General features: G+C 48.0%; 1 protein-coding gene across 1 annotated transcript; it reads left to right on the top strand.

The window, feature by feature from the left end:
* Positions 1 to 1378: 1378 nt before the first annotated feature.
* Positions 1379 to 23717, top strand: KLF9 (KLF transcription factor 9). Its single transcript, XM_047699385.1, has 2 exons — positions 1379 to 1883; positions 22925 to 23717. Exons 1-2 carry the CDS (start codon positions 1379 to 1381, stop codon positions 23152 to 23154), a joined length of 735 nt encoding a protein of 244 aa, XP_047555341.1. The 3' UTR covers positions 23155 to 23717.
* The last annotated feature ends 2510 nt before the right edge of the window (positions 23718 to 26227 follow it).

The raw sequence follows: 26227 nt of genomic DNA, 5'->3' as shown, positions 1-26227 counted from the left end.
TGATTATTAAAAATCTGCCCCCAAGTATGTTGCATCCCCGAACTGAAAAAAAAAATGAAATGATGCTTTCTCATTTGTATTTATTCTTGGGCAACTCGGCCTGACATATTTAGTTTTGTTTTTTTTTTTTTAAGTTTTGACTCGGCATTGCATTTGCTCATCAACCCTGCCCTCGCATACATGTCTCACTTCTACTACCAGCCACCCAAAACACGGGGATGTGTCCAGTTTCACTACAGCTCTCGGCGTTTACAAGTGTGGAGCGCCGGCTTTCGGAACGCCGTCCTGATTGGCTGGGCCCATGTCAGTGACATCAACCAACTTACTTTTGATTGGAAGGCTGGTTGCTGGGACTCTAGCGTTTGCAGGAAGTCACTTAACTGTTTGCAAGCTGGAAAACCGCACCTGAAGTTTTCTTTTGTCACGAGAGCGAGCGCAAGTGCCTGGGGAAGGCGTGTCCCCCGGCTCCGCAGGCGGGACCGCGGGCTCGGAGGCCCCGGCGCCGCTCCCGGACCCAGAGGCGCTCCCGAGGAAGGGCAGCGGCTCCCTTCCAGCCTCCCGGCTGTTACCCTTTTAAATGTCAGCGTTCGAGGCTGTCGGGGTAGCACGAGGCAGCGAAACGGAACAGTCGGATTGGCCGCACGCCTCGGTTCTAGACGCACCTCTCCACCGAAAGGCCGTTCTGACTGGCAGGGGGAGAAAGTAAACAGAGTTGAATCACCCTCCCCACTGGCCAATTGGAGGGGGTTTGGATTGTGACGTGATGGGATTCTGCGAAATTGTTACTGAGCGAGAGAATGCCGGAACGGTGCGGACCGGCCAGAGCAGGGGCTCAGAAGGCGTCCGCCGACGGGGGGAAAAGTGTCTCTTAGACGCGGCGCTCCGTCCGGCCCTCGCCACCCGCGTCGGGGTGGTCGGGTGAATGTCCTGGGGCTTTGGCTGGACGGAGAGGCGGCGGAGGGCGTGGACCGCGCTTGCAGTTTCCTCTCCCAGCGCCTCGGGGGCGTTTTCCAGCGAATAAACTTGCGGCCGCCACGTGTGGCATCTTTCCAAGGGAGCCGGCTCCGAGCGGCCGGCGCGCCCGTCGAGGGGATCACGCCGGGCGCGGGGCGCGGGCGGCGGCGAGCGGCGGCGGCGGCAGCAGCAGCGCGGCGGAGCCCGGGGCCGTGGATGCTGCGTGCGGAGGCGCTGCCGGTTACGTAAAGATGAGGGGCTGAGGTCGCCTCGCGCTCCTGCGAGTCGGAAGCGCCCCGCGCCCCCGCCACCTTGGCCGCCGCGCCGCGCCGCGCTCGTCGTCCGAGGCCAGGGCAGGGCGAGCCGAACCTCCGCAGCCACCGCCAAGTTCGGCCGCGCCGCCGGGGCTGCTGTCGCCCGCACCATGTCCGCGGCCGCCTACATGGACTTCGTGGCTGCCCAGTGTCTGGTTTCTATTTCGAACCGCGCTGCGGTGCCGGAGCACGGGGGCGCTCCGGACGCCGAGCGACTGCGACTACCTGAGCGCGAGGTGACCAAGGAGCACGGCGACCCGGGGGACACCTGGAAGGATTACTGCACGCTGGTCACCATCGCCAAGAGCTTGTTGGACCTGAACAAGTACCGACCCATCCAGACCCCCTCGGTGTGCAGCGACAGTCTGGAGAGTCCGGATGAGGATATGGGATCTGACAGCGACGTGACCACCGAATCTGGGTCGAGTCCTTCTCACAGCCCGGAGGAGAGACAGGATCCTGGCAGCGCGCCCAGCCCGCTCTCCCTCCTCCACCCTGGAGTGGCTGCGAAGGGGAAACACGCCTCCGAAAAGAGGCACAAGTGCCCCTACAGTGGCTGTGGGAAAGTCTATGGAAAATCCTCCCATCTCAAAGCCCATTACAGAGTGCATACAGGTTAGCGGCGTCTCCCTCTCCCACCGAGCTCTGGGGTTAGTTAACCTTTGGCCGGGCAGTCCTTCCGGGCGTTAAGGACACCACGCTTGGCCTCAAGGGTGCCCACATTTTGGATAAGATGCTGTTTAACTCTTTAAAGGTTGGAGCCGCGTAGAGACGGAAAAGCTCCCTCTCTCCGTAATCGTCTCCAGTCTCTAGAAGCCATGGAGAGCCTTAACCTGGCGGGCAGAGTGAGTGCGGAGTGCCAGCCCCTGTGCGTGGCTTGGAGGGGAGTGGTGCCGCCCCTCCCGGCCCGCCCCGCCCCCAGGACTCCCGCACCCCGCGGCCGACCGTGGGGCCACCCCACCTGGGCAGGCGCTGGCACTGGGGAGGTCAAATGGCATATCTTTTATTTGATTCTCTTGAGGGATTGCAGCGAAATGCCCAGAACCTGGGGAGAAGCGGCACGCTTTACGTGGAACCTTTTAGGGATGACTAAGGACTCATTTAGCTGTATGCTTGCCACTTTCCAGGGCTTGCCGAGGTGGTTTTAAATTTGGCCAAGAGTCCCCAGGGAGGTTTAAAATAACACAGCTTCAGGAGGCAGAGGAGTTTGATCAAGTGATGGCTGGTGGGTTAACTTCAGGACTAGTTAGCCTTTTTAATGATAGCCTTTTTAATGAGATTCGGTAGCTGATTCCCACCCCCCCCACCCACCCCCTCCCACGATTCGTGGCACCCTCTCTACCCTGAATAGTTAGGGGGCAGGTGTGGTCCTTGCCTGAGGTCAAGGCTCGGTAGAGAACGTGGGCCTGGAGACCTCCTGGAAGGCTCTCTCCCCAGAGAGACTGAAAAGGCAGGGGCCTGGCTGAAGGAATGTGGCCAGGAAGACATATGCAGTATAAAACGGGCTTTGGAGGCGTACAGAGACCTTGGTCAGCCAATTTTGCTGATTCTGTTTAACATAACTCAGAAAAAGTTGGAAAGGGTTGGGCCGTGCTATCTCACCATCTTTAGTAATGTTCTTCTGCTGATGCTATTCTGATAAGGAAGCACAGGACTTGATCTTTTCTTGGATCCTCTGTTCCTTCGACCCTCTGACGCGATCTCGAAGAGGCTGTTGGAGTTACTTAGCCAAGTATTGTCATCTGGGGGTGTCATTGTTGGTACTTTTAAGACGAGGCCCTGGGCCTGTGGTTTTAAAATGATCATGGGTTGGTTTGGTTTGGTTTGGTTTTGCTTTTGAAAAGCAAGGCCACGTAACTGCATTTCGGATTTTATTTCCTTTGGATGGTGCTTCTTGTCGAGGTGGCTGCTGGCACGGGCGTGCAACAGAGTTTCCTGCGTGGTTAATGCCCCAAGAGGTTGTTTGGGGTTGTCACCCAAAGCTGCCCTCAAACAGCAGACTTGGAAGTTTGTATGTGTAAGGCTGTCGGAAGGCAGATGTACGCCCGGATTGGGGGATGTGACCTTTAGCGTGACTCCCCTGGGGTGAGGCAGGGGTATATTAACTGGAGGGTGTTACTCACCAGCAGCTGTTGGGCGGGCCTGGCCTTGTCAGCCATGTTCCCGGAGTTCCGTTCCGTGGCTCACACTGACACCCACTGCCACCTTGAGCAAAGGCATGCTCTCCTTCAGGGAGCTGCCCAGTCGGGAGGCTGGGCTGGGGAGGCTTGCAGGGTCTCTGTGGCAGCCACCTGAGCCTTTCTGTCTTAGAAAAAAAGATTCCTGGAGTTCTGAACCATTCAGCTGAGTGATTTTTTTCTCGGGCATTTACAGAAATGGCTGCTTATGTGTGCGTGCATTCGTGCTGATCTCTAATTCTCCATAAGGCAAGGCAGCTCAGCTGTTCCAGGAGAACCTTTTACACAGTCAGGAGTGGAAGACCGAATGAAATGTTAATCCCATTCTAAATGCTGCAGTCGGTCTCTTGAAACTAGTGATAGGATGAGAGCAGGTGTCTTGTTTAGGTTTGGGGACTCTGGAACACCAGGACAAGGTTAAACAAAAACCTCAGCGTCTGTAAATATGGTGGGAAGCACCCTCCTACTGAAGAAGGTGTGTGTCAAGGATCCTCTTTAAATAAGAGACTTACAGGTCTGGTGCTTGCAGGTCTGGAATTTGCAGTTTTGGCTTCAAGTTAGATTGCGTTGGGGTGGGGGGAAATGAGGTAATGTTGTTGTTGTTATTGTTTTGCTTCTTGCTGGTATTAAATCCAGAAGGTGGACCTGAGCTAGCCCTTGGAACGTCTGCATTTGGTGAAGATTTAACAGCTAAAATTCCAGCCACACCCCCCTGCTCAGTGTGGCCCAATGAGAGTCCTTCCTGCTGCGTGATCGCCTCCTAGAGCCTTCTACCTCCTACAGCTCCCACTTCCATGGACCCAGTGGCCTGAGAAGTTGAGTCATTTAAACAAAATTGCCTTTAAGCCAGTGCAGCCACTGCTGTCCTGTCCTAAGAGAGAAGGACGACTTTGAGTTCGGTTCTCCTCTGTCGTCTTGTTTCCCAGATGGGGGAAACTTCAGTGAGTTCCTTCAATTCCAAGCTGGCAAACTAGAGGCCTGCTGCTGGGTTTGCTTCGCAAATCCGTTTGTCTTAGCCAACACAGAGTTAATAGAAAAATGGAATTAGTCACCAGCATCTGAAAATCAGAAGATTCGGCCCAAATCCAGAGTTTTGGCTTCTCTGGAAAAATCGATCAGTCGGGCAGTACGGGGCCTGAATCCCTATCCAGCAACAATTGGCTTGAACTGATCATTTTTTGCAGGGCAGTGTCCTTTATTTTAGTCATTTGCATCATCCCTGCTGGCATGTAAGTTTACTACCCCCTCTTTGAACCTCAGTTTCTTAATCCACTGGATAGGCTGTTACCACTGTCTCCTCATAGGCTCTTGTGCAAAGATTAAATAACATAGACAAAGCACCTAGCATAGGGTGCCACAAACAGAAAACCTCAAGAAACCCTGGATCTTAGAGTTTGTGTGTAATAGAGAGGGATTCCTCCAAATCAGGAACCAGGATGAACTTTTTTGTAAGTAGTACGTCAGTTTACATTTTATAATACTGTGCTCAGTTTGCTTTCCTTCAGCCCCTGGGTCAGATACTCTTTTCCAAGAATGCACTTCTAACCTTTAAGCAGCAGATCCATGGTTTAATTTGAAAAATGCCACAAATACATTCCTTCTCATTTCCAGACTTTTGGGACACTTTCGATGGTATTTTTGGTAAGGTTACAGCTTAACAATTAGACCCATTAGAGTGCTTTTTCTGATAACACATGGAGTATATATATATATATTAAATGCAAGTAATTTGAAGTTTATCCTGTCCACGCCCCCCCTGCAGACCCACACCCACGTCACTGCCATCACCTACACACACACACACACACACACACACACACACACACACAGAAGTCCCCTCACAGCCCCCACATCCACACCCATACACTCTTCCCCCACCTCAGAGCATATACCCCAAATCGGCTCCACAAATAACGCACTCACACCCCAGGCCTCTGCCACATCCCCGTCTCCTCCACCCAAAATGAACACTAAAAAAAAAGAAAAAAGTTTATCCTGTTTCCTGACTTTGTGGTCACCTTGCATAGTTATGTATATGGGGGTGGGTGGTAAGTCTGGGGGAAGGAAACAAGGATATCCAAATTCCAGATCGAAATCTTCAGAACCAGCTGGTGTAGACAAGGCTGACATCCCGGTGACAGAGACCTTAGTTAGGCTTTGCTCCCAGGCGGAGTGCCATTTTACTTTCTTTTCTGAAGGACTTGAGTCAGCTCTCCCCAAATGACGACACACGTTGAGCTTGAGGACACTGGGTATATCGTTCCAGTTCTACAGAAAAAGTTTTAAAAACAACATTTTTTTTTTAATAGAGCAGAAGGACGTTTGTGTAAAATCAAGGAGACAGAGTTGCAAAACCCCCAAAAGAGCGATTGCTTCTGTTTCTCCCTCTCCTGCTTGCGTATTTCCCTGGGATACCTGAGAAAATCGGACAGAAGGGATCTGGAGGACCCTCGCCGTGGAAGGTCTCCTCCAACCCTGGAAACGGGTTTTCTGGGCTCTTTAGGAATGTCCGTTCAGCCACGAAGTTCTCTTCCTGAACCAAAGGTTTAAAATTTTGCTAATACAGGTGCCAGGCCTGGCTTGAGCCTCTTGTACTCGTCTCCTTTAATTATCAGAAAAAGCTTTAGAGTGAATCCTTTGGTTTAGGACAGCTTTGTCCCATCAGAGGTGTGAAGAAGGACCCATTCCATCACCCAGGAGGCAGGGGCTCAGGCACAGGGCAAGGTCTCGCTTTGGCTGCAGACCCCAGACTTGGGAGCCTCAGGGCACAAGTGTCCTCGGGGCAGGCTCTTCATTTGCCGGTGTCCAGTCTCTGCCACTTTCTCTGCTCTTCCGAAGCAGAAGGGAGGCCCTGCGTGTGGTCCCTGAGGAGACATTCTCTGCCCTGTTCTTCTCTCCATAGGGCTCCCCAAGTGATGTGGATTGTTGTATTTCATAACCTGACACGCTTCATCCAAAATAGATTTACAGCTTAGCCTGAGTGGGGCTTGCTTGCACAGGTAATTGTTTTTCTACCCCCCACCCCCATTTTCTTTCCCCTAAGGAGACTTTATACTTTTTTTCCCTGTAATCGTCCTCCTCTCCCATGACGTTTCAGTGCCACGGGAATACTGCAGGGCTGTTTGTGTCCTGAACTCCTTTAAAAGGCCACAAACCACTGTGATAGCTAAGACTTTCCTCACCTGCCAAAGATGTGATTTTTGCCCCCTTGGGGCCATATCCACCCCACTCCCCAGTGAGACTGTCTAGACACACCCTCATGCGTCTTGTCAGGAAAAAAAACATGACAATCTACATGCGAGAAGAAGGCAAATAGCAGCACACGCGCCGTAGCTCTAGAAGATGTGAGGTTTCTAAGGATCTCGAGGATGGACTCCTGAAGGGATTGCTTCTGGGTTTCAGACAAGAGGCTAAAACCCCCTCTATTCCCAGGAATCATGGCCCAGGTGGCCGCCGGAGCCCCAGCCCGCTGGGGATTGAGGCCTTTCGGGGGACCCAACTTCGCTTTGTTGCCAGTCCCCAAGGTAGGACCCACCGTTCCTCTTCCTCACTTCCCCTGTCCTTGCAGAAACAAAGCGTAGTTGACTTAGAAAAGCTTTTGCTGCTGACAAGGTTATTATCTCACGACAGAAAATACACACGGAGTAGAATCATAGGATGAAAACATTTTTCCCCTCTTTTCCCCTTGGATCTTTGATGAGTGGTGAGGAGACGGGAAGGGACAAGTGGGGCCTGGGGTCGGGGAGGAGGTCTCGGGACAAACACAGAGCTGTTTTGATGGCAACACCCCAGAACCTTCAGACACAAAGATGTAACCTGAGGGAAATGAATTCGTGGATTCTGAACATAAGGGTCAGATTTACAGTCTTGTCTCAATTGTTGACGTTTATCCCAAGAGCTAGTCATTCTGCAATGTCTGTGGGAAATTCCCAGCTCGAACTTCCCAGGGAGAACTATCATATGACATATTGGGAAAGCGGCTGACAATGGTCTTTGAGAAGTTCATTGGGAAGAAAAGTGGGCAGATGAGTTCCAGTATTCACTCTTCCAGGAGCCCCTGAGAGCACGTGGCGTGCGCTGGATAGAGATGGCCTTCTGGGCCATCAGGGTGATTTCTGAATGCCTTATGGTCACTGGCATTCTTTATTTTTTTTTTTTTTTAAGATTTTTATATTCATTTATTTGACAGAGATCACAAGTAGGCAGAAAGGCAGGCAGAGAGAGAGGGGGAGGCAGGCTCCCCGCTGAGCAGAGAGCCTGATGTGGGGTTTGATCCCAGGACCCTGGGATCAGGACCTGAGCCGAAGGCAAAGGCTTTAATCCACTGAACCACCCAGGCACACCGGTCACTGGCATTCTTGATTTAAACAAACAAGATAAAACCAGCTTCGTCATTTTCGTTAGTCTTGACTTCCAGATTTTTCGGGTTGTTCTCTCCCTCCCCTTGGCTGTTCTCAGGCTTAGAGAAAAAGCTTGCAGCCCTCCAGGCCTCCCCCACATCCGACCCTCCCACCTTCTCCTAATGTTTCTCCAGCAAGCCCCACGCCCACTGAAGAACGTAAATTAGTACCTCGTAATTGGTACAAAGGCACTTTCTGTTTCTATGCAACACATGCAAAAAGGAGGGGCGACGGAAAGGAAAAAAAAAAAAAAAAACCCACAGATGGCTAAAAGGAAAGAAATGGGACCCTTTGCAGGGGTCTCTGAGCAATCCTGTCTCTTGCTCTGCCTCACTTTTTGCTGGGAAGCTAGTCATAGGCCTAGGCCTAGGTCAAAGTCCTTTGGTGCAGCAGCTGTCAGTATCAAAAGAAAATTTGGAGCTTGAAAGTGACCTTGAGGGGTCATCACATCCATCATTTTGCCTGTAGAGGAGGGTCTGGCCACCCTCTCAGGTACCCGGATTGTTCCGTGGACACACGTTCTCTTAGAGGGTTCGGAGGCTGGCCTGCTGCCCTGACAGCCATGTGACTTTGGGCCCAGGGCCCGGCCTCCGGGGGCCCGGGTTTCCTCAGCAACACAAGAGGGCGCCCCGGACTCTGAAGGGCTGTCAAAGACCTGCTAAAGGCCTGGGCAAGGCCGACCTAGAGACCTTCCCTCATGGTGAATTCTTTGCAATTCTTTGATCTGAATCCCCCCCCCCCCCCGCCCGCCTCCCGCCACGGTCTCCCGAAAATTCCAACCCTCGGTTAACATTTTTTAAATCCCGGTTTAAAGAGCGGCGGCTTCGCATTAACCAAATTAACCAAGCAAAAGGACAGAGGTAGTGTCAGCCCTGGGACCTCTGCCCTCTTACTATGGGAGCTGCACACTGTGAACCAGCCCGAGGCCAAGTGTCAGTGAGATTTCCTACTCCACCCTTCCTGGAGCCCTCCTGAAACTTTAATACGTTTTTGGTGCATTAAGGCCAGTAGTAAACATTTGTCTTACCCTGGCCACAAGCAGTCCCCTCAGGAAATAATAGGACTCACATTATTATGCATAGAGAATGCCTTTCCCACTAAGGGAGTGAGGGGTCTCCCATTTTTTTATGCCTGGGTTCCTCCAAGGCATTCATTTCCATTGGCGCTCCAAGCACATGTTTACGAAGGTGCACCCACAGGCTTCCTTTGGAATCTGGGTGCATCGTGAGCTATGTTAGCCTCTGGAATCCTGAGCTGCGAATGAACATCCGGAAATGAAATCCAAGGGTTCTAGAGCTGCATGAACCAGCTGCTCTCTGGCTAAGGCCGGGGCCCCTGGGTGTTCGATTTCTTTTCTTTTTTTTTAATAAAACTGAGAATGATCACAAATTTGAATAGGAGAATGGAATGCATCTCTGATTGAGCCTTTTTAAAAAGCGAGGGCATTATTTACATAGATGAAAATAAAGAGAGGGGAGCTTAAGCCATGCAAAATTAATGAAAAGGATTTGAAATGCAAGCAGCAGTATTTTGTATCAAACAAAGTGTGAACATTTTTCCAAGGCAAGTCTCTGTCGTTTTGGCAGTGAGTGCCTCCCAGAGTTGACTGGAACCGAAGTGGGAACCGGTGGGGCAGGCAACGGACAAAAGCTTTGCAGACACTTCAGAACCGCAATGAATTTTATAGATCGTCTTGGTTCAAAGGGAGGGAAAAGGAGGTTTCCCCATCTCTCCCTCCCAGGGGCCCAGCTTTGATGAGGTAGAGGCAGTGAGAAGAGTGTGTGGTGGGGAGGCCAGCCCACTCTAAGGACCTCGAATGCAGGCATCTCCAGGACAGGCCTTTGCTTCGGTAGAGAGACCAGTCAGAGCATGGGCTTTGGGGCCCTCAGACCTGTGCTCGAGTCCTGCCTCTGCCACTCTCATATGGTGCAAACTCTCTGAGCCTCAGTGTTCTCATCTGTAAAATGGAGTTCAGTGATTCAACTGGCGTTGTTCCGAGACTAATTCAGATGAGGTGTTTAAAGCATATCGAACAGTGTCCCCATACACCAAGAATTATAATTAAAAATAATTTACAGGTATTTCCCAGAAGGCCTCGAGGTTCCTTAGAATTTTTGTTTGCAATTCCAGAATGTCCAGAAACAGCTCATTCGTTGAAAGAATATTTATTTATTGAGTGACTGTTACAGGCATAGAGCTGTTTTAGACGTTGAAAGCAGGCACGTGAACATTGTGAATAATAGTAATAATGGAAAATTATTAATGTTAATAGTAATAATAGAAACAGCAATAACATTCAGCATTTATTACATGCCAGCTTCTAAGCCAAATGGTTTACTTACACTGTGACACTGAAACTCACGGAAGTCCTATGAGATAGGAAAGTACTCTTGTTTTATCGGAGGAATTAGACTTGGTGTCAGTTATCTTAGTCCAAGGTTGTTACTCTGGAATTTTCCTAGTGTGTTTCTGACTACCTGGAATTACGCATGAATCGTTGTTGGCGTGGACCCTGTGGTGTTCACCAGTGGAAACAGACCCTGTCTTGCATGCCTCTCCTGGACTTGGCCCCAAGGTCTTAGCTGTCTACTCTTGTGTTCTAACTCTGGCGCGTGGCTGGTTTTTATGAACCTTGGTTAAGAATATCTACAGAGATCTTCGACTCTGACCAAACCTATCCTATATTTTCCGAGAGCTATTCAGAACCTGCTTCCTTCCCATTGAAAAGACACCCGTCCCGTCCAAAGCTGTATTAGTCAGGGCTCTTGGTTGCAAGAGACTGAGTCTAGACTTGGACCAGCTCCTTAAAAAAAATAGAACTTTATTGGTTCAAATTACCCACACATCCAGGGTAGCTCTGGTTTCTGGTATCTCTGGATTCGGGGACTCAGTGTCTGGCTCTCTCCCTGGCTCAGCTCTGCGGTCCTGTGCTTTGGCTTTATTCGTAGGCAGGCTGTCTCTGGAGGGTGCTAAGGTAGCCGCCGGCGGTAGCACTCTCCCAGCCTGCCAATTCGGCAAGGAGAGAAAGTTCTCCTTTCCTAATGATCCCAGCAAAAGTCTTGGGCTTCAGTCTTCATAACTGAGCTAGAATTTTGCGCCTGTCCCTGAATTCAGTCACAGTGGCATGGCTAGGTCACATCGAACCTCTGGACTGGGGGTGTGGGGTCACCTCTCCTGCCCGAGAATTACATAGACTCAGAGTGGGGAAAGGGTAGTTTCCACAAGGAAATTCAAGGCATGCTCTTTGTTACCCCAAAGAAGCAATGGATGCCAGGCAGGCAGAGCCAGCAGATATCCCCTCCATCTGCCCACGTAGAACTATAGACAGGATTTTCCAAAAAGCAGCGGTTTGACAAAATGAGAGACAGATCCGTATGACAGCATTCCCCCCCCTTCCTTTGAAGAGAAAGGACTCAGAGCTATCGCTGGAGTTCATCCTTAAAGATAGGCCACCACTGCATATACTAAATGGTCTTGGCAGAAAATAAATTATTTCAACACGCATTTCTTGTGTTCAGGCTCATGCTTCATGCCGCTTCCGTGGACGTTCTAGAAGCCAGTACCCAAAACCTCTCATGGAATAAGGTTAACAGCAGCCGTGTGATAAGCAGCCCCATTCACGTTTTCTTAATTCCGGTTGCCTATCCATTTTAATGCCCAGAGAAATGAATTGTGTCTACAGGAATGTTTGTCACCCTGGGTGTGAACAGATAAAGGCCTCAAATGCACAAAGATGGGCTGTTTGTACGACAATTCCCATTGGGGTTCACGAGTCAATTCATTATGCGTCGTGCCCAACACCACCACCCTACTAAATAGTGAGGCAAAGATTAGCTCTTAAAAATAACTCACAAAAAAACACATAAACACGACTTAAATTCCTGTGTGGCCGTAATTCTATGGTAGTTTTGTACCTCTGCCGTTTTAATGAAAATAAGCAGAATGACAGCCGAACAGCCAGCTTTTCGTCGGTCATGTTACAAATCATTCCCGTGGCCAGCCACGAAAGGTTTGTCTAGGGAGCATTATCCTTCGGAAGCGGGGGTTCCGGTGTAAAGAAACAGGGGCTCTGCCCCTCCAGCCTGAGTCATCTCGATGTCCTGCTGCCTTTCACATGGCGAAGCTCTGCCCAGGGAATGCCAGCCCCAGGAGGGCTGGTGGGGGGCTGCTTGCGGAAGGTCGGACAGCTCAGTCCTGCCAAGCTTTGTGGTCCTTGGTGACAAACGCCAGGCCATAGGAATCCGTAGCTCAGCCCATTAAAGCTTGAAAAACGATTTGACGGTGGCCCATGTGGCATGTGGTCATCACAGCCTTATTGTGGGGCCAGCGGCGTACAGAGCTTGAGCCCAGAGGGAAAAGGCCGGCCGCATGTGCTGGAAAAGCATCACCAGTCCTTCTGAGCCACCGCGAGGGCCCCCCTGCCTGGCTGGCAGGTAGAGCAGGCATTTTTCTAACCAGACAGCAGTCTTGTCTCCTGGGCTTTTGTCTTATGCCCATTGCTTGATCCGAGCCGAAGGCATTAGTCCTGGATCGCGGTTGCTTGAGATTGGGAGCTGCGGATGCTACATATCATTAGATCTAAGTGCGCAAATGGAAAGGGAATCCTTGTATTGGCGAAGGAGGCCAGACGTCTCATTGGCGCTTATAAAGCAACTGTGTGCATCGGGCACGAATTTCCCAGTCACAAGCCCGAGGTGTGCAAAGATGTCACTCCGTAACCAGAGCTGGGCTCTTGAGTGCTGCCCCTTATTCTCCACACCCCCCTCCCTGTCCCCACCCCCTACCGCTTTGGGCTGTTGATGCAGAAATGTCATCTTGACTCCTATTCAGGGTCTCTCTGTCACTTCTATTGAATTGCATTCTTTTTTAGGTAAATGTTTGCAAAAATCAGCATTCTCTCTCCCTCTCCCTTTGCCTTTCTTTCTCCTGGGAGTGAGCTAGTATTTGGGAAGCAAGAAAGTCCCCCTCTTTTCTTTCTGACTTCATGGGAGGGCTGTGTATCTTGCACACTATGCTTTGACCTTGATGGTCCTCTCTGGGGTGTCATGCGCCGGCTTAGGTCTCAGTCCTCATGTGTTGACCTCCTCTGCTCGAAAGGGCCTCTGGAGAGTGGCAGATCCTTGTGCTCTGTGACTCGGGATGCCAGGGACATTCTCCCAGCTGTGTGGGCCTGGGCTCAGGAACACCCAGTCCCTTTCCCCACCCTACATTTGGGGTGTAGGCTAGGAGGCATGCACCGAGACCCTCCTCTCGGCGTGGCTGCCCAACTCCAGCCGTCGGGTGCCCCGCCACGGGAGGGAGGGGACTTCCCCAGAGCGGCTGGTGCAGTCTCCAGGCCAGGTGACAGTGGCCACTCCCTGGGACTGCTCACACCTATTACTAACAAGACAGTAGAGAATACAGGACCTTTCTTAGGGACCATCAACATGTGTTCTGTAAACTCAGCCCCTCCAGCCTTTTTATAGCTCAGGTGTCAGTAGGAAGCACTGGTCCAGTCAAGAGACTTGAAACTGCATGCCCTCCCGAAGTCAGCCCGTCTGGGAAGAAGAACCCAGGAGTAAGAGAATGAGAGAAGCCCGTGGTAGGAGGCTCGTTCTCCAGTGAGTTAGAGCCTTTGCTCTTCTTTCATATCTAATCCTGTCTTGTGCTCTGAGTTGAAGGAGGCATTTGAAAACCGGTCCTCCTCCTGGCATACCCTTGGACAAGCCCTCTGCCCTCTGAGTTGGCTTTATCTGTCAGGTTTGACAGGTTTGAATCTGATGGTTCTCAAAGTCATCCAAAATGCAAAGATCCAAAGAATCTATGTTCTCAGGATGGTTTTGCCATTAAACATTTATATCCCGCTCAGTGTTGAGTGGGTTCATTTATTATTTCTCTTTCCCACAAACAACTGGGCAGAAGCCATATAGTCTGGGATGGGCGGGAAGACCGTGGGCGTGGGAGTCAGCTAATCTGAGCCCAGACCTAGCTGTGTGCTTAGGAGTGGGGGTAAGGTCACTCCACCTCGGCCAGCTCTGGTGGGGCCATATGATTGAGACATGAGGACATTTCTCTCGCTAGGTTGAGAACCCAGAGTCAAGAATCTGGTGTCCACTGTCTCTCCTTCTGAGGTCCCAGCACACGAGTGAACTCCCAGATCAGTTGAGGTTGGGGACACACAAACAATATTCAGACAGGCTTGCTTCCTAGACACCGACATCAAGCGTCCCATGATAGATGTTACAGACACACCCACCACTTCCCAGCTCAGAACCTAGAGAATGGAGCGGGTTGCTTTCCACAGATAAACACAGGGGCCAGGAAGTAAAATCACACATTCAAGCTCTAAAATGACTCTGTTAGGGTGCCTGGGTGGCTCAGCGGGTTAAGCCGCTGCCTTCGGCTCAGGTTGTGATCTCGGGGTCCTGGCATCGAGCCCCGCATCGGGCTCTCTGCTCAGCGGAGAACCTGCTTCCTCCTCTCTCTCTGCCTGCCTCTCTGCCTGCTTGTGATCTCTCTCTCTGTCAAATAAATAAATAAAAAATCTTTTTAAAAAAATGACTCTGTTATATCAACCAGTGGAATATAAAAAGAAACCAGATCACAAGTGGGATTCAGAGAGGGGCCAAGAGCAAATGGCAGTATAATGGGATGGCAGTAGATATGGGGCAGGACGATTCTTCCAGAGCCGATGAAGTGTTTTTATTTTTCAGAGCGTCTGCATGTGCAGGTCGCAATAATTCTGGCAAACGGGAGACTTTCGGTTTTTCTTCTGACTTTTGATTTCTTGAATTTTGAGGTCGTAGTTAATTGGAGCAACGTATGCAGGGAAGTGTGGAATTGTCTGTTGCCCACCTCTTCTGTCAAGTGCATGGTCCTGCTGCATTTGAGGGTCAAGGACATGAAAAAGAATAGAGCAAAGGCTCACATTCTGTACCTGTAATAGCATCGCTTTCCAGTAGGAACGAGGATAGGTGATGGTGGACAATGGGATGGGGGTGCCGAAGGCCTAGGGTCAGGGCAGGTCTGGACGGGTATGTGTCCCGCCAGCCTCATCTGCGAACACTGTATGGGACCCTGGGGTTTGCACCCCTGCATACACTCACTCCCCGGCTTCCCAGTGAACGCACGCCGCAGTGTTGCAGCCTTGCCATTACTGTCCATGTAACTCTGAAGGGAGATTCCCGCCTGTCCTTGTGGGGCGATTTTTTCTCAAGTACAGAAAAAGTTGGCGGGGGGAGAAGAGAAGGAGTGAGGAAACAGGTGAAGTGTCCTCTGAAAGTTTCTTGCGTTCTAACAGTTTGAGAAGGAAACCGAATGATGCTCCTTTCTTTGGTCTTGGACACTGGAATGTTATTTCCCAGTAGAAAGTAAATACCTGAGCCCGCCCCCCATTCTCTGTGTAGAATATATTCTTGATCAACGGTCAGTCCATTCATGGAAAACTTTAAACTCAAATTCATCTGTTTCCTTTGTTTTGTGTAAGACTTTTTTCTGACTTTGTCTTATGAAAGAAACTTCTACTTAACTGTTTTTAAAAAATCAGAAAATACAACAGAAAGTGTTACTCTTAATCCCCCCATCTGTAGACATCTACTGTCCATATTCTGTATATACTGTTCCGGGGTTTTCTCCCTCCATAGATGCTGCTCATACATTCGTATATAGCCAATCACACACTGTTCTTTTCACCTAGTGGTGTCTTACTAACCTTTTCAGTTTCATTCTGTAACAGCCTAGTATATTTGTAACAAATACACATTTTCCCACTGGATGGATACACTACAATGTAGCAAACTGTTTCTCTATTGTTAAGTTGTTACCAAGTTTTAGCTCTTATGAACCAAGCAGGTATCCCTGTATACTTTTGTGTTCCTCTCTAATTAATACCAGAAATAATTCCTAGACGAAGGTATTGCCAGATAGCTCTAGATCAATTATAAGTCCCACTTTTGCAGGAGTTGTCTGTTTCCACATGGCTCCACTAATGATGGATCCATGTACAAACTTTTTTTTTTTTTTTTTTTTTTTTGATAAGTAGGCACCATGCCCAGCATGGAGCCCAACACAGGGCTTGAACTCATGACCTTGAGGTCAAAAGTAGATGCTTAACCAACTGAGGCACCCAGATGCCCCATATGCACATACTTTTGAACATCTTTGCCTGCCTGATAAATATTTCATTGATGTCTTAATTGTTTTGATTACTTGTGAGATTAAATATATTTCCATTTATTTATTTGAGATGAAATATATTTCCATTTATTTATTTATTGGCCATTAATATTTATTTTTCAAATTACTTATTTGCATCCTTGTGCCATTTTGTTAAATTGAGTTATTAGTTTTGATTTGTAAGTGTCCCTTTTGTATTATGGATTTTAAACTTTTGTCTTACACCGCAGTTTCCTTTATTAGTTCACCGTTCTGACTCAAATTTTTTCACTCATGTATATTTTTACCACACAGAAGTTTAAAATTTTTATGTATTTCACAACTACTCTTCCAAGAGGATTTTGCCTTTGGTTTCATGTTTAGACAATCTCTCCCCACTCCAGGATTCTAAAAATAGTCACCTATACTTTCTCTCACCTCTATGGTTTTATATTTTACATTTATGTATATAGCTCATTTGGAATTTCTTGAAGGGAATGGTTTAAGGTAGGGATCGAGATTTAATCTTTTCAGATGTCTATACCATTTATTGAGTTAAACATTCATTTTGTCACTAATTTGGAACATCCCATCCCTGATGAGCCTTCGGTTTATTTTCAGACTTGACTCTGTTCCACTGAGTTGTCTTTTCCTGTGCTGGTCTTGCACTGTTTTAATTGTTACAGCTTTAATCATGCATTGTAATAACTGGTATCACTAGTGTTCACTTATTGTTGTTCTATTGCAAAATTTTCTTGGCAAGTGGAGTGTACTTATTCTTCCAAATTCACTTCAGAATAATTTTGTCAAGTTCAAGAAAGAAGAATTTCTAAGGTATGTGTTAATTTCATAGACGAATTTGTACAGCATTGCCATATTCTACCGTTGAATCTTATCATCCGAGAGCATGGGAAGTGTTCCATTTGTTCATTTTCTTTTATATCAGGGTCTGATGATTTTCTTCATTCAGGTCCTGAACTTTTATCATTAGGCTCATCCTGACTATCTGTGGTTAACATATAAGAAAACCACTGCTCTTTTGTATGTTTATACCTGAGAACGCATTTTTTAAATTTATATTAGTTTTTTCGGTATTTCTCTTTGACTTTCCAAATAGAAAGTTGTATCAACTGCAAATAATCCTTCTATCACCTTCCCCTTCTGATGATTTACTTCTTCCTTTGTTATCTAATGGCATTCAGCAGCATTTCCTGAACAACATTAAGTAGCTATAGGGATGGGGACAGTGTCCATTCATGCCTCCAGCCCGACTAATAGAATGCTACGTTTATCTTCCTGTTGACCTTGCTGGGGAAGTGTTTTGGATCTATATATTTCTACCCCGTTAAGGAATAATTCTTCTATTTTCCTAAAAGCTTTTATTAGGGCTGGACGTTGAATTTTACCAAACACTATTTTGCATTTTTCAAGGGAAAATACACGTGGGGGTGAGTGTATTAGTCGGTTTAAAGAGGGAATCCTATCAATGTGATTTTCTAATGTCAGGTTATCCTTTTATCTCTGGAATCCTAGTTGCTTTTTTATGATCAAAACGCACTATTTTCTCCTCAAGAAGCGGCCCTGATTTTGTCCATCTGCAAGAAGCCATGATTCCTACTTGGCATTTTTGGAGTTCTGTTCTGAAAAGGAGGCCTCACACCCTTAGATTTGTTTTACAAGAGGGAGTTCCCTTTGGTGGAAGGCATGGGAGGTTCATGAAGAGTGTATTTTTAACCTTCCTGCCTTGATTAAGGTCAGCCCCTTTTAGGCTCTTCCACGGAGCTGTGAAACAGAAGGGGAGAAGAGCCAGGTGGGAAAGCAGGGGTGTAGAAAGCATTGGCCTCCCGGACCCTGGGCCCATATCTCACTGGCAGCCTTTCTGAACCCAAGGGAGCCTGGACAAAGTTGAGTATAACCAGCTGGCAATCCTCACGTTGTCCTCTTTCTTCCCTTGTACGGAGAACTCACCACTTGGCGTTGTCCACTAACCCCCAGGTAGAGTGGAGGCTCCTTCTTAAAAACAACGAGCGGAGCCGTCCTTTGGGCTAAGTAGGCAAGCGCGCAAGCGCATAGCCAGCAGCCTCTACTCCCCTCCTCTCGAACCCCTTGGAGGCCCAGGAGACCTCTGGAGGCCTGACCTTTGTCTGCAAAAAAGTCTTTTACACACCGTGTGCCATACTGGACCAGTAGCTGTTCTGATCCAGTTAATTTTCTACTCCAAGCCGAGCCTGTCACTGAGAGGTGCTTAGCTCACTGCCGAAAGGGGAGGGGAGCGGTATGTAAATAATGAGAACCAGGAGCTTGTGCTGTTAAGAGCTCTGCTCCGGTAAAGCAAGAGTTTATTATGTCACTGCCTCTGGGTATGTTTTCCTGTAAAGGCCAGAAATAAAACACTAGCACATGCCTGTTCTTCCCGCCCCCCTCTCCTGGAGAACGGTAACGCTCTCATTAATACTAATGACAAATTTAAAGATTCTTGAATTGATAGTTGCTGTGCTGTGTGATTTGGTCGGTGTGAAGAAACTTGACTGTTCTTTTGTGGGCCTTAGCACTGAGCGGAATTCCAGGCCCGACTTGATTTCCCCTTGGCTGTAGGATGATGGGACAACAGCCACAGCTTCTCCAAGACCTCTCTTTTCCTCCTCTGTCCCATGATCTCTGGTCCCATTCACCTTTAAATTCTGTTCCTTCTCCGCATAGGATTTCTCCATTCTGTACTTTCTTAGGTGCAAAGCATGTATCATTTTTTTAGATGATACCTTATTATGTGTCTATTATTAGCGAACATGCCGAAATGTATCCCAGAGTAGGCTGCAGAACCTTCACGGGTTAAAGAGTTGGGTGGTTTCAAAGGGCTACAAATCCTAAGTCCCCAAGAAGAACCCAGGCTTCCTGCACGCACACATTGTCTGGCTGGCACAGTGCTTTGTAAAGTGTTGAATCCGAATGCCTTTGAGGGGATAAAGCCCTATCCAGCACAAACCCGTGAATGCACCTGGTGTTTCACCCATTTTTACCATGTGTCTGGCTCCTGAAAACATCTGGACTTGCAAACTCTGGTGTACACCAGGTACAAGTTCAAGTCTTCAGGGTGAGATCATGGGTTGGCCATCTTTCTCCGCAGGACCCCTTAACAAAGCTTTTAGGCTTTGTCGGCCGTACAATGTCTGCAGCCACTGTTTGACCCCGCTGTCGGAGTGAGAAAGCCGCCATAGATAACAATACCCAAACAGACGAATGTGGCTGTGGTCCAATTAACTTGGGATATGGACATGGCGATTTGAATTTCATCAAACTTTCTCCTGTCCCAGAATATTATTGTTCTTTTGATTTCCCCACCCGCCCCCAGCCAATTTGGTAAAAAACCAAAGTAAAAATGGTGTTTATACCATTTTAACTCACAGACTTTACAAAAATAGATGGCAGGTCAGATTTGGCCTGTGGGCTATAGCTTGCTAAACCCCTGATTTAGATCACTGACCCAAAGCTCCTAATGTTTTCCCAAAGGATCCGAGAAAAATAAAAAATGATCCTGGAGATTCTACACTAGGAATTCACATCCAAGTAGATCTTTTTTTAAATGCTTAGAAACTGTAAGGTGGAATTATACGAGTTACATGAGTCTAACAAAGACTGCTGTGGGCTCGGATTTGCTCTGGGCTCAGTAGGTGGCCCTCTCTTCTCTGAAACGGATAAAGATGCTACGTCAAAGGCAGCATCTGGGTTAGAAGCAAGAGAATAATCACAGGGTGACAGCCATGAGAGGCAGTGAAGACAGTGTAGCCATAAGCTAGACTGAAGGTGAATTCAATGGGGAGGGACCCTGATTACACTTGAAACATACATACATCACAAGCATAAATACTTAATAGTTCCGTACATACAGCTGATTCAAGCTTCATGACCATTTTCCATTGACTCTCTCTTCCATCAAGCCATCTTCCTAAAACAGAGGGAGTACCTTCTTTCTCTTTCCAATGCAGAGGATAGCAGAGTGGTCTTCTGATCCATTTTTTCCACAGTGGACACAGATCTGTTCCAATAAATTAACCTCCTCTCATGACTCACTTGAAAGAAACATGTGCTAGTGAGTAAGCTAAACCACATTACCACTCCTCCAAGAAAAATCACTCTGACGAGTTTTTGTCCTAACAAGCACCGAGAAAACACCAAGCCTTTCCTTTCTGTCACTTTTCTCACCACCAAATCACAAAGCAGGGGAGAGACAGTTCCGGTACGGAGGAAGCGGGGACGGTTGTTTGTTTGGCATGCTTTGGCTTGGTTTGGTTTGATAATTCATCGCTGTATGAATTTTAACCCTTCATTATATTTTTTAACATAACATGTTTAAGAGAACATTTCTCCCATAAACCTTTCACAGGGATTCAGAGGACCCTAGCTGTGTAACTCTGAAAGAGGCTGAAGTTAAGTTCCCAGATCATGTGAGTGACCCCAGCTATATGTGCTCACACACACTCACACACACTCACACACACTTACACACACTTAGGAAGTAACTAAATGCTTGGCAGTATAAGCAGCACAAAAATCAGACCTGATGTCCTCATCCCAGGGGGTTCAACCTTGTTGGGTTATGACAACCTGCATTCCACCTTTTTGTTCCAAGCTCTGAACCCGGTAGAATGCTGTTGGATCTGGCAGAAATTGCAAAAGTGTGGTTTCCAATTCTGTGTTGTTGAGTTTTTCAGAGGGTTCAGTTTGAAGTACGGTTTCTTTTCGTTTTGTTTTGGGGGGTGTTGGCCCTCCTGGAGTCTTTGAGCATATTCACGCCTCCTGAACCCCAGCACCCGTCCACCTCGGGTAGGACTTGGCATTCATCGGTGTCCCGTTGCCTTGTGCTACTGTGGCTCTCCAGCCCCCGGCGAAGCAAGGGTTTACACCCAGACCCACGTGTAACGAAGCTACTGGTACAGATTTGTTTTGCACATATCGGTTTCCCGTAAGAACAAGGAGATTGACCAGGGCGTGATGACCATTGCTCTGCTGAGAGAACAGCAAATAAAATCTTAGCCATGTGCGGACTGTCATCGAGATGACACAGGCTTGGTTTTGTTGTTATTATCGGTATTTCTACATATCTGGCCCAGGGTAGGAGAAGCAGAGGGGGGAAGGATGAATAATATTTGCATGACTCAGAGGCACTGCACCGGGCAGCCCTCAGCCTTTTGAGTCTCTGGGTTCCAGGAAGGTGGGGACAGAAGTGAGAAAACATGCACTCTTCACACCTACCAAAGGAGTGTCTGGAGAGTTCTGCGGAAGGCAGGAGCCTGTGTGCCCGGGGTCTGTGAAGCCGCTGCTTTGGGCTGTGCTTGAATGAGGTGAGAAGTAGGCAGGCAGGCACGCACAGAGAAGGCCGCACAAGGCCCTCTCATCTTAAACGGCTCATTCTGCCTTTCAGCTTGTGTGTGGGTCCAGCCAACGTAGCCACGGGCCCTCTCCTGCCACAGCAGGGACCAGGAGGCCCCCCCAGGGCTAACCTGGTCACATCGGGAGGGGGAAGCTTAGCTGCATTTTCATTAAGTGGGACATGGAGACAATATGGTGAATCAGGAAAGCCACCGCGAAGGAGGGGCTGCTGGAAACACCAGCAAGTGCTGAGCCTGTTTCCTCATCTGTGAAATGGGCCACCTCCAAGGGGCGTCCTATGAGAAATCAGTGTGATAAGGCATGTGAGGCCCTTAGCTCCTACTGTTTTAGAATAATGTTAATTCTTTGATGAGGAATATGAAAGAAACTGGGGCCACTTAGTCTGAACAGAGACTAGAGAAAGACGGAAGAGCTGTCTTCAGATAGTTAAAGGATTATTACGCAGCAGAAGGAACAAATGTATTTTTTGTATAGGACAATATGACTTGGGGCGCCTGGCTGGCTAAATCAGAAGAGGATGTGACTTTTTTTTTTAAGATTTTATTTATTTATTTGACAGAGATCACAAGTAGGCAGAGAGGCAGGCTTGGTGGGGGGGGGGCAGGCTCCCCGCTGAGCAGAGAGCCCCATGCGGGGTTTGATCCCAGGACCCTGGGATCATGACCTGAGCTCAAGGCAGAGGCTTATAAACCCACTGAGCCACCCAGGCACCCTGAAGAGTATGTGACTTTCGATGTCAGGGTTGTGAGTTTGAGCCCCCACTGGGGCATAGAGATTAATAATAATAATAATAATAAAACAATATGACTTAAAATATGGCCTTCACAGGGAAGCACATTCCAGGTGTCTAAAAGTATTTGTTACCAGGATGCTCAGGAACAAGCAGGCTTTCTTGTTGGGTGCCGGCCTCCCTGTCCCCAGACTGGCCCTGACAGAGGATCGGTGACCACAGCACTCAGGAGCTCTAGGGGAAACACCTGCTCTAGGGGAGGCGTGGATTAGACTAGCGGCCTCAGCAAATCCAGGGAAGGGCTAAGGTTCCTGACTCCCTGGGAACACCTGTGCGACCAGCCACCACGTAGAATAACCAGCCCCCTCCCCCAAATAATAGTAGTAATAATGATGATGATGATAGCAGCCAAGGCGTTCAGGGGTCCCCTGAGTATAACAGAGCAGGTTCCTTTGCGTGGAGAACATGATTCAGGGTAATGTCCTCAGGGTATTTATTGGTCTGTTAGGTGTCCCTGAGGGGGTGGCTTAGGCAACAGAAATGTGTCTCTCGGTGTGGGAGGGTCCGCAGCGCTGCTTCCTTCCGAGGCCTCCGTCAGGGTCCTCTGCGAAGACTCTGTCCCCACATGCAGTCCGGTGCCTGGTCCCGGGGGGTCAGGATGCGGGGACCGGGGGGGGGGGGGGGGTTGCTGGGGGCGGGGGCGCACGCCATGGGCCCGCGGGCCTCGCCTGCGGGGCCGTGTCGCGCGGGTCCCGGGGCTGCTTGCCGCCTTCCGCGACGTTGCTGTCTCACCCGCGTCCTGTCTCGACCCCCCCCTCCCCCCCGCAGGTGAGCGGCCCTTCCCCTGCACGTGGCCAGACTGCCTTAAAAAGTTCTCGCGCTCGGACGAGCTGACGCGCCACTACCGGACGCACACGGGCGAGAAGCAGTTCCGCTGTCCGCTGTGCGAGAAGCGCTTCATGAGGAGCGACCACCTCACCAAGCACGCGCGGCGCCACACCGAGTTCCACCCCAGTATGATCAAGCGCTCGAAAAAGGCGCTGGCCCACCCCTTGTGAGCCGGGGCGCGCGCCCGCCGGACCCAACCGCGCCGGCGCCCGGGGACACGGCTGGCCGCCAGGGGGCGCGCTGCGGGGGGCGCGGGGCCCAGCCCGCCGCCGCCCCCGCGCTCCCCTCCCCGCAGCGGTTTCTGAAAAGCACAGCGCAGCCCGCGATCCAAGCCCACCCTGGGGCCCCTTGCAGAGGCAGCTCGGAACCGTCTCTGACTGCTGGAGGGAAGGCGGATGCTTTGGTTTTGTTTTTTTTTTTTCTCTCTCTCTCTCCTTTATTTTTTTTTGGGGGGGGGGGAGGGGGGTGGAGGGAGGGGGGCAAGGCCAAGGCCAAGACGGGGCTGGGGGAGGGGGTAAACTTTTAAAGATTCAACACTGGTGTACATACGTCTGACCCGGTGAGCGGACCTGTGGCGTCACACAGTGATTCTGGGCCCTTTGTGCTTGCTGTCTCAGAATTGTTTTCTTACCTTTTCGATGTAATGACGAGTGTGCTTCGGTTTCTTTAGCAAAACCACTCTCTTGAATCACGTTAACCTTTGAGATTAAAAAAAAAAAAAACACACAAAAACCAACAAAAAACACGCCATAGCACAGCTGTCTTTATGCAAGCAAGAGCACATCTACTCCAGCATGATCTGTCATCTAAAGACTTGAAAACAACAACAAAAAAAATTACTTATAGTCAATGGGTAAGCAGTCTGAATTTATACTAATCAAGACAAACCTCTAAAAGGTTACACTAAGTACAGAACTTTTAAACCTTGCTTTGTATGAATTGTACTTTTTGAACATAAGCTGCACTTTTATTTTCTAATGCAGAGGAGGAATAAGTGAAATATGTGCTTTAAGGATAGAAGCAGACATTCTGTTTGGAACCACGTTATAATCTGCTTTTTTTAAAAAAATATATATATATAGTATACACATTTCCCTATGAGATCATGGCAGAGATGGGAGGGCAGAATATATAGGACAGATGCTAAAGGAGAAGGAGGGTAGTATTTTTTTTTTAAAAATTCAAAAAGAACAAACAGAATTTTAACTCTATTAACTTTTCCGAATTTTCCAATCTTTTTAGTTAACATCACTTTACTGTTCCAGTGCCACGAAGGGAGAGGGTTTTGACTCTGTTGGGTTTTATTTGAATGGGTGCATAACAGTAACTTCTCTGGAAACACCGATTTTGTGAAGAAAAAGAGGTGTGTTGGTCTCCTTCCCGTGTTCCTACAAACTCCCACTAACAGGTGCAAGAGTTATGTTAAAAAGGAAGAGGAAGCTGACATGTGAAAAGAAAAATATATCCCCGTAAGTAGTGAGTCCCAAGGGAAAATACCATGATGACTAGGTATCATCATGAAGTCATCAAGATGACTTCAAAATGGTCCCTTTTGGAGAACAAAGGCACACGAAATGCGTGTGACTGAAGACACATCACTGTATCTTTGACATCAGAAGCCTCACCACTATATATCTTGTATCCAGGTGTCTACAATGGCCTAAACCACTACATCCATAAAATGCCATTTACCTGAAAACTTAATTTTGGCCTTCACGTGGTCAGAAAAAAATGAACTGTTTTCATAGCAAAGAAACCTCAAGTACAGGGAGTCAGCAGTGACTGTGGGAGAAATGTTTACATTTTCTTTTGTCAGAAAGAATGCTTTCTGGCAATTTTATCTGCTATTTAACACAGGGAGCTACGGTGCACTCTCATTTATACATGTGCTATAAGCTGTGTCGTGTAAACTTAGGGTGCCTCCCCGTCAGTGAACTCATGATTTCACCCAACACATGCTCGTTGCCAGGTTCAGAACCGGTGTGGGCTCCTACAGCAGGCGTGGGGCACGGCTGACTCCGACTTCCAATACAATAGCCATCACTAGCACGGTGTTTTTCTTTTTTGTTTGTTTAACCAATGTAGTTGTATCAGTAGTTCTATAAAGAGAACTGCTTTTAACATTAGGGACTGGGAACAGTCCATTGAGATAAAAAGGAAAGTGTTTTCTCACGGGAAAACATGTCAGGAAAAATAAAGAACACTTTCTACCTCTGTTTCAGGTTTTTGAAACGCTTATTTTAAACCAAATTTTAATTTCTGTGTCCAAAATAAGTTTTAAGGACATCTGTTCTTCCATACGAAATAGGTTAGGCTGTCTATTTCTTACTGAGCTCACGGAACGGTCCTGCTTGTGATCCTTTGCACGCTGCTTTTTAGTGAGTGAGGAGTTTGGGGCTGCCTAGCAACCCACCAACTTGGACAAACTCATCTTCCCCTCACAGAAAGAAATTAAGGAAAACCAAGCAAAGTCAGTGAAAGACAATCTTTGTAGTTTCAAGAGTAAATCTATATGTGGCTTTTGTCCCGCACTTACTTAGATGGATATAAATGCAGCAACTTGTTTAAAAAAAAAAAAATGCACAATTTAACTTCCCAAAAAAAGTTGTTACTTGCCTTTTCAAGTTGTTGAAGAACACACATTTGATATTCTCTTATATGTTATAGTAACGTGACGTATAAACTCAAGGCTTTTTATTCTTCGTGATAAATCCTGTTTTCAAATGTCACAAAACAGGAACCAGCATTCTAATTAGATTTACTCTATCAAGATATGGTTCAAATAGGACTACTAGAGTTCATTGAACACTAAAACTATGAAGCAATTACTTTTTATATTAAAAAGACCATGGATTTAACTTGTAAAAATCCAAATGCAAGATAGTAATTTTTGTTTACTTTTTTAACCAAACTGAATTTTTTTGAAAGACTCTTGCAGGTGTTTAAAAAGAAAGACAAGTCGTTTTATCTAATACTGTAAGTAGTTGTCATATTCTGGAAAATTTAATAGTTTTAGAGTTAAGATAACTCCTCTCCTTGGTTAGGGAAGAAGAAAGCCCTTCACCGCTTTGGAATGACGCCCTGGCTTTAAGGTCTGGCTTTACATCATGCTTCTTTTGAGAATTATGTTTGGTAGTCACGTTACAGAAATTGATTACTCGTCACTTCGCAGGTAGACTTAGCACAGCGCTCATCACTCTGGATAGACCGAGGTGTTCTTTCACCGCAGATGAATGATCTGTA

Source organism: Lutra lutra, chromosome 13, assembly GCF_902655055.1.
Source record: "Lutra lutra chromosome 13, mLutLut1.2, whole genome shotgun sequence".
NCBI classification, from domain to species: domain Eukaryota; kingdom Metazoa; phylum Chordata; class Mammalia; order Carnivora; family Mustelidae; genus Lutra; species Lutra lutra.
The sequence above is the reverse complement of the archived record's forward strand: the minus strand, read 5'-3'. Positions and strand labels throughout refer to the sequence as shown.

Bases quoted from the DNA above. Each gene is read 5' to 3' on its own strand.
- KLF9 (XM_047699385.1), top strand. From the start codon at position 1,379: ATGTCCGCGGCCGCCTACATGGACTTCGTGGCTGCCCAGTGTCTGGTT. The intron at 1,884-22,924 runs GTTAGCGGCGTC...TCCCCCCCGCAG, and splicing joins CCATTACAGAGTGCATACAG to GTGAGCGGCCCTTCCCCTGC.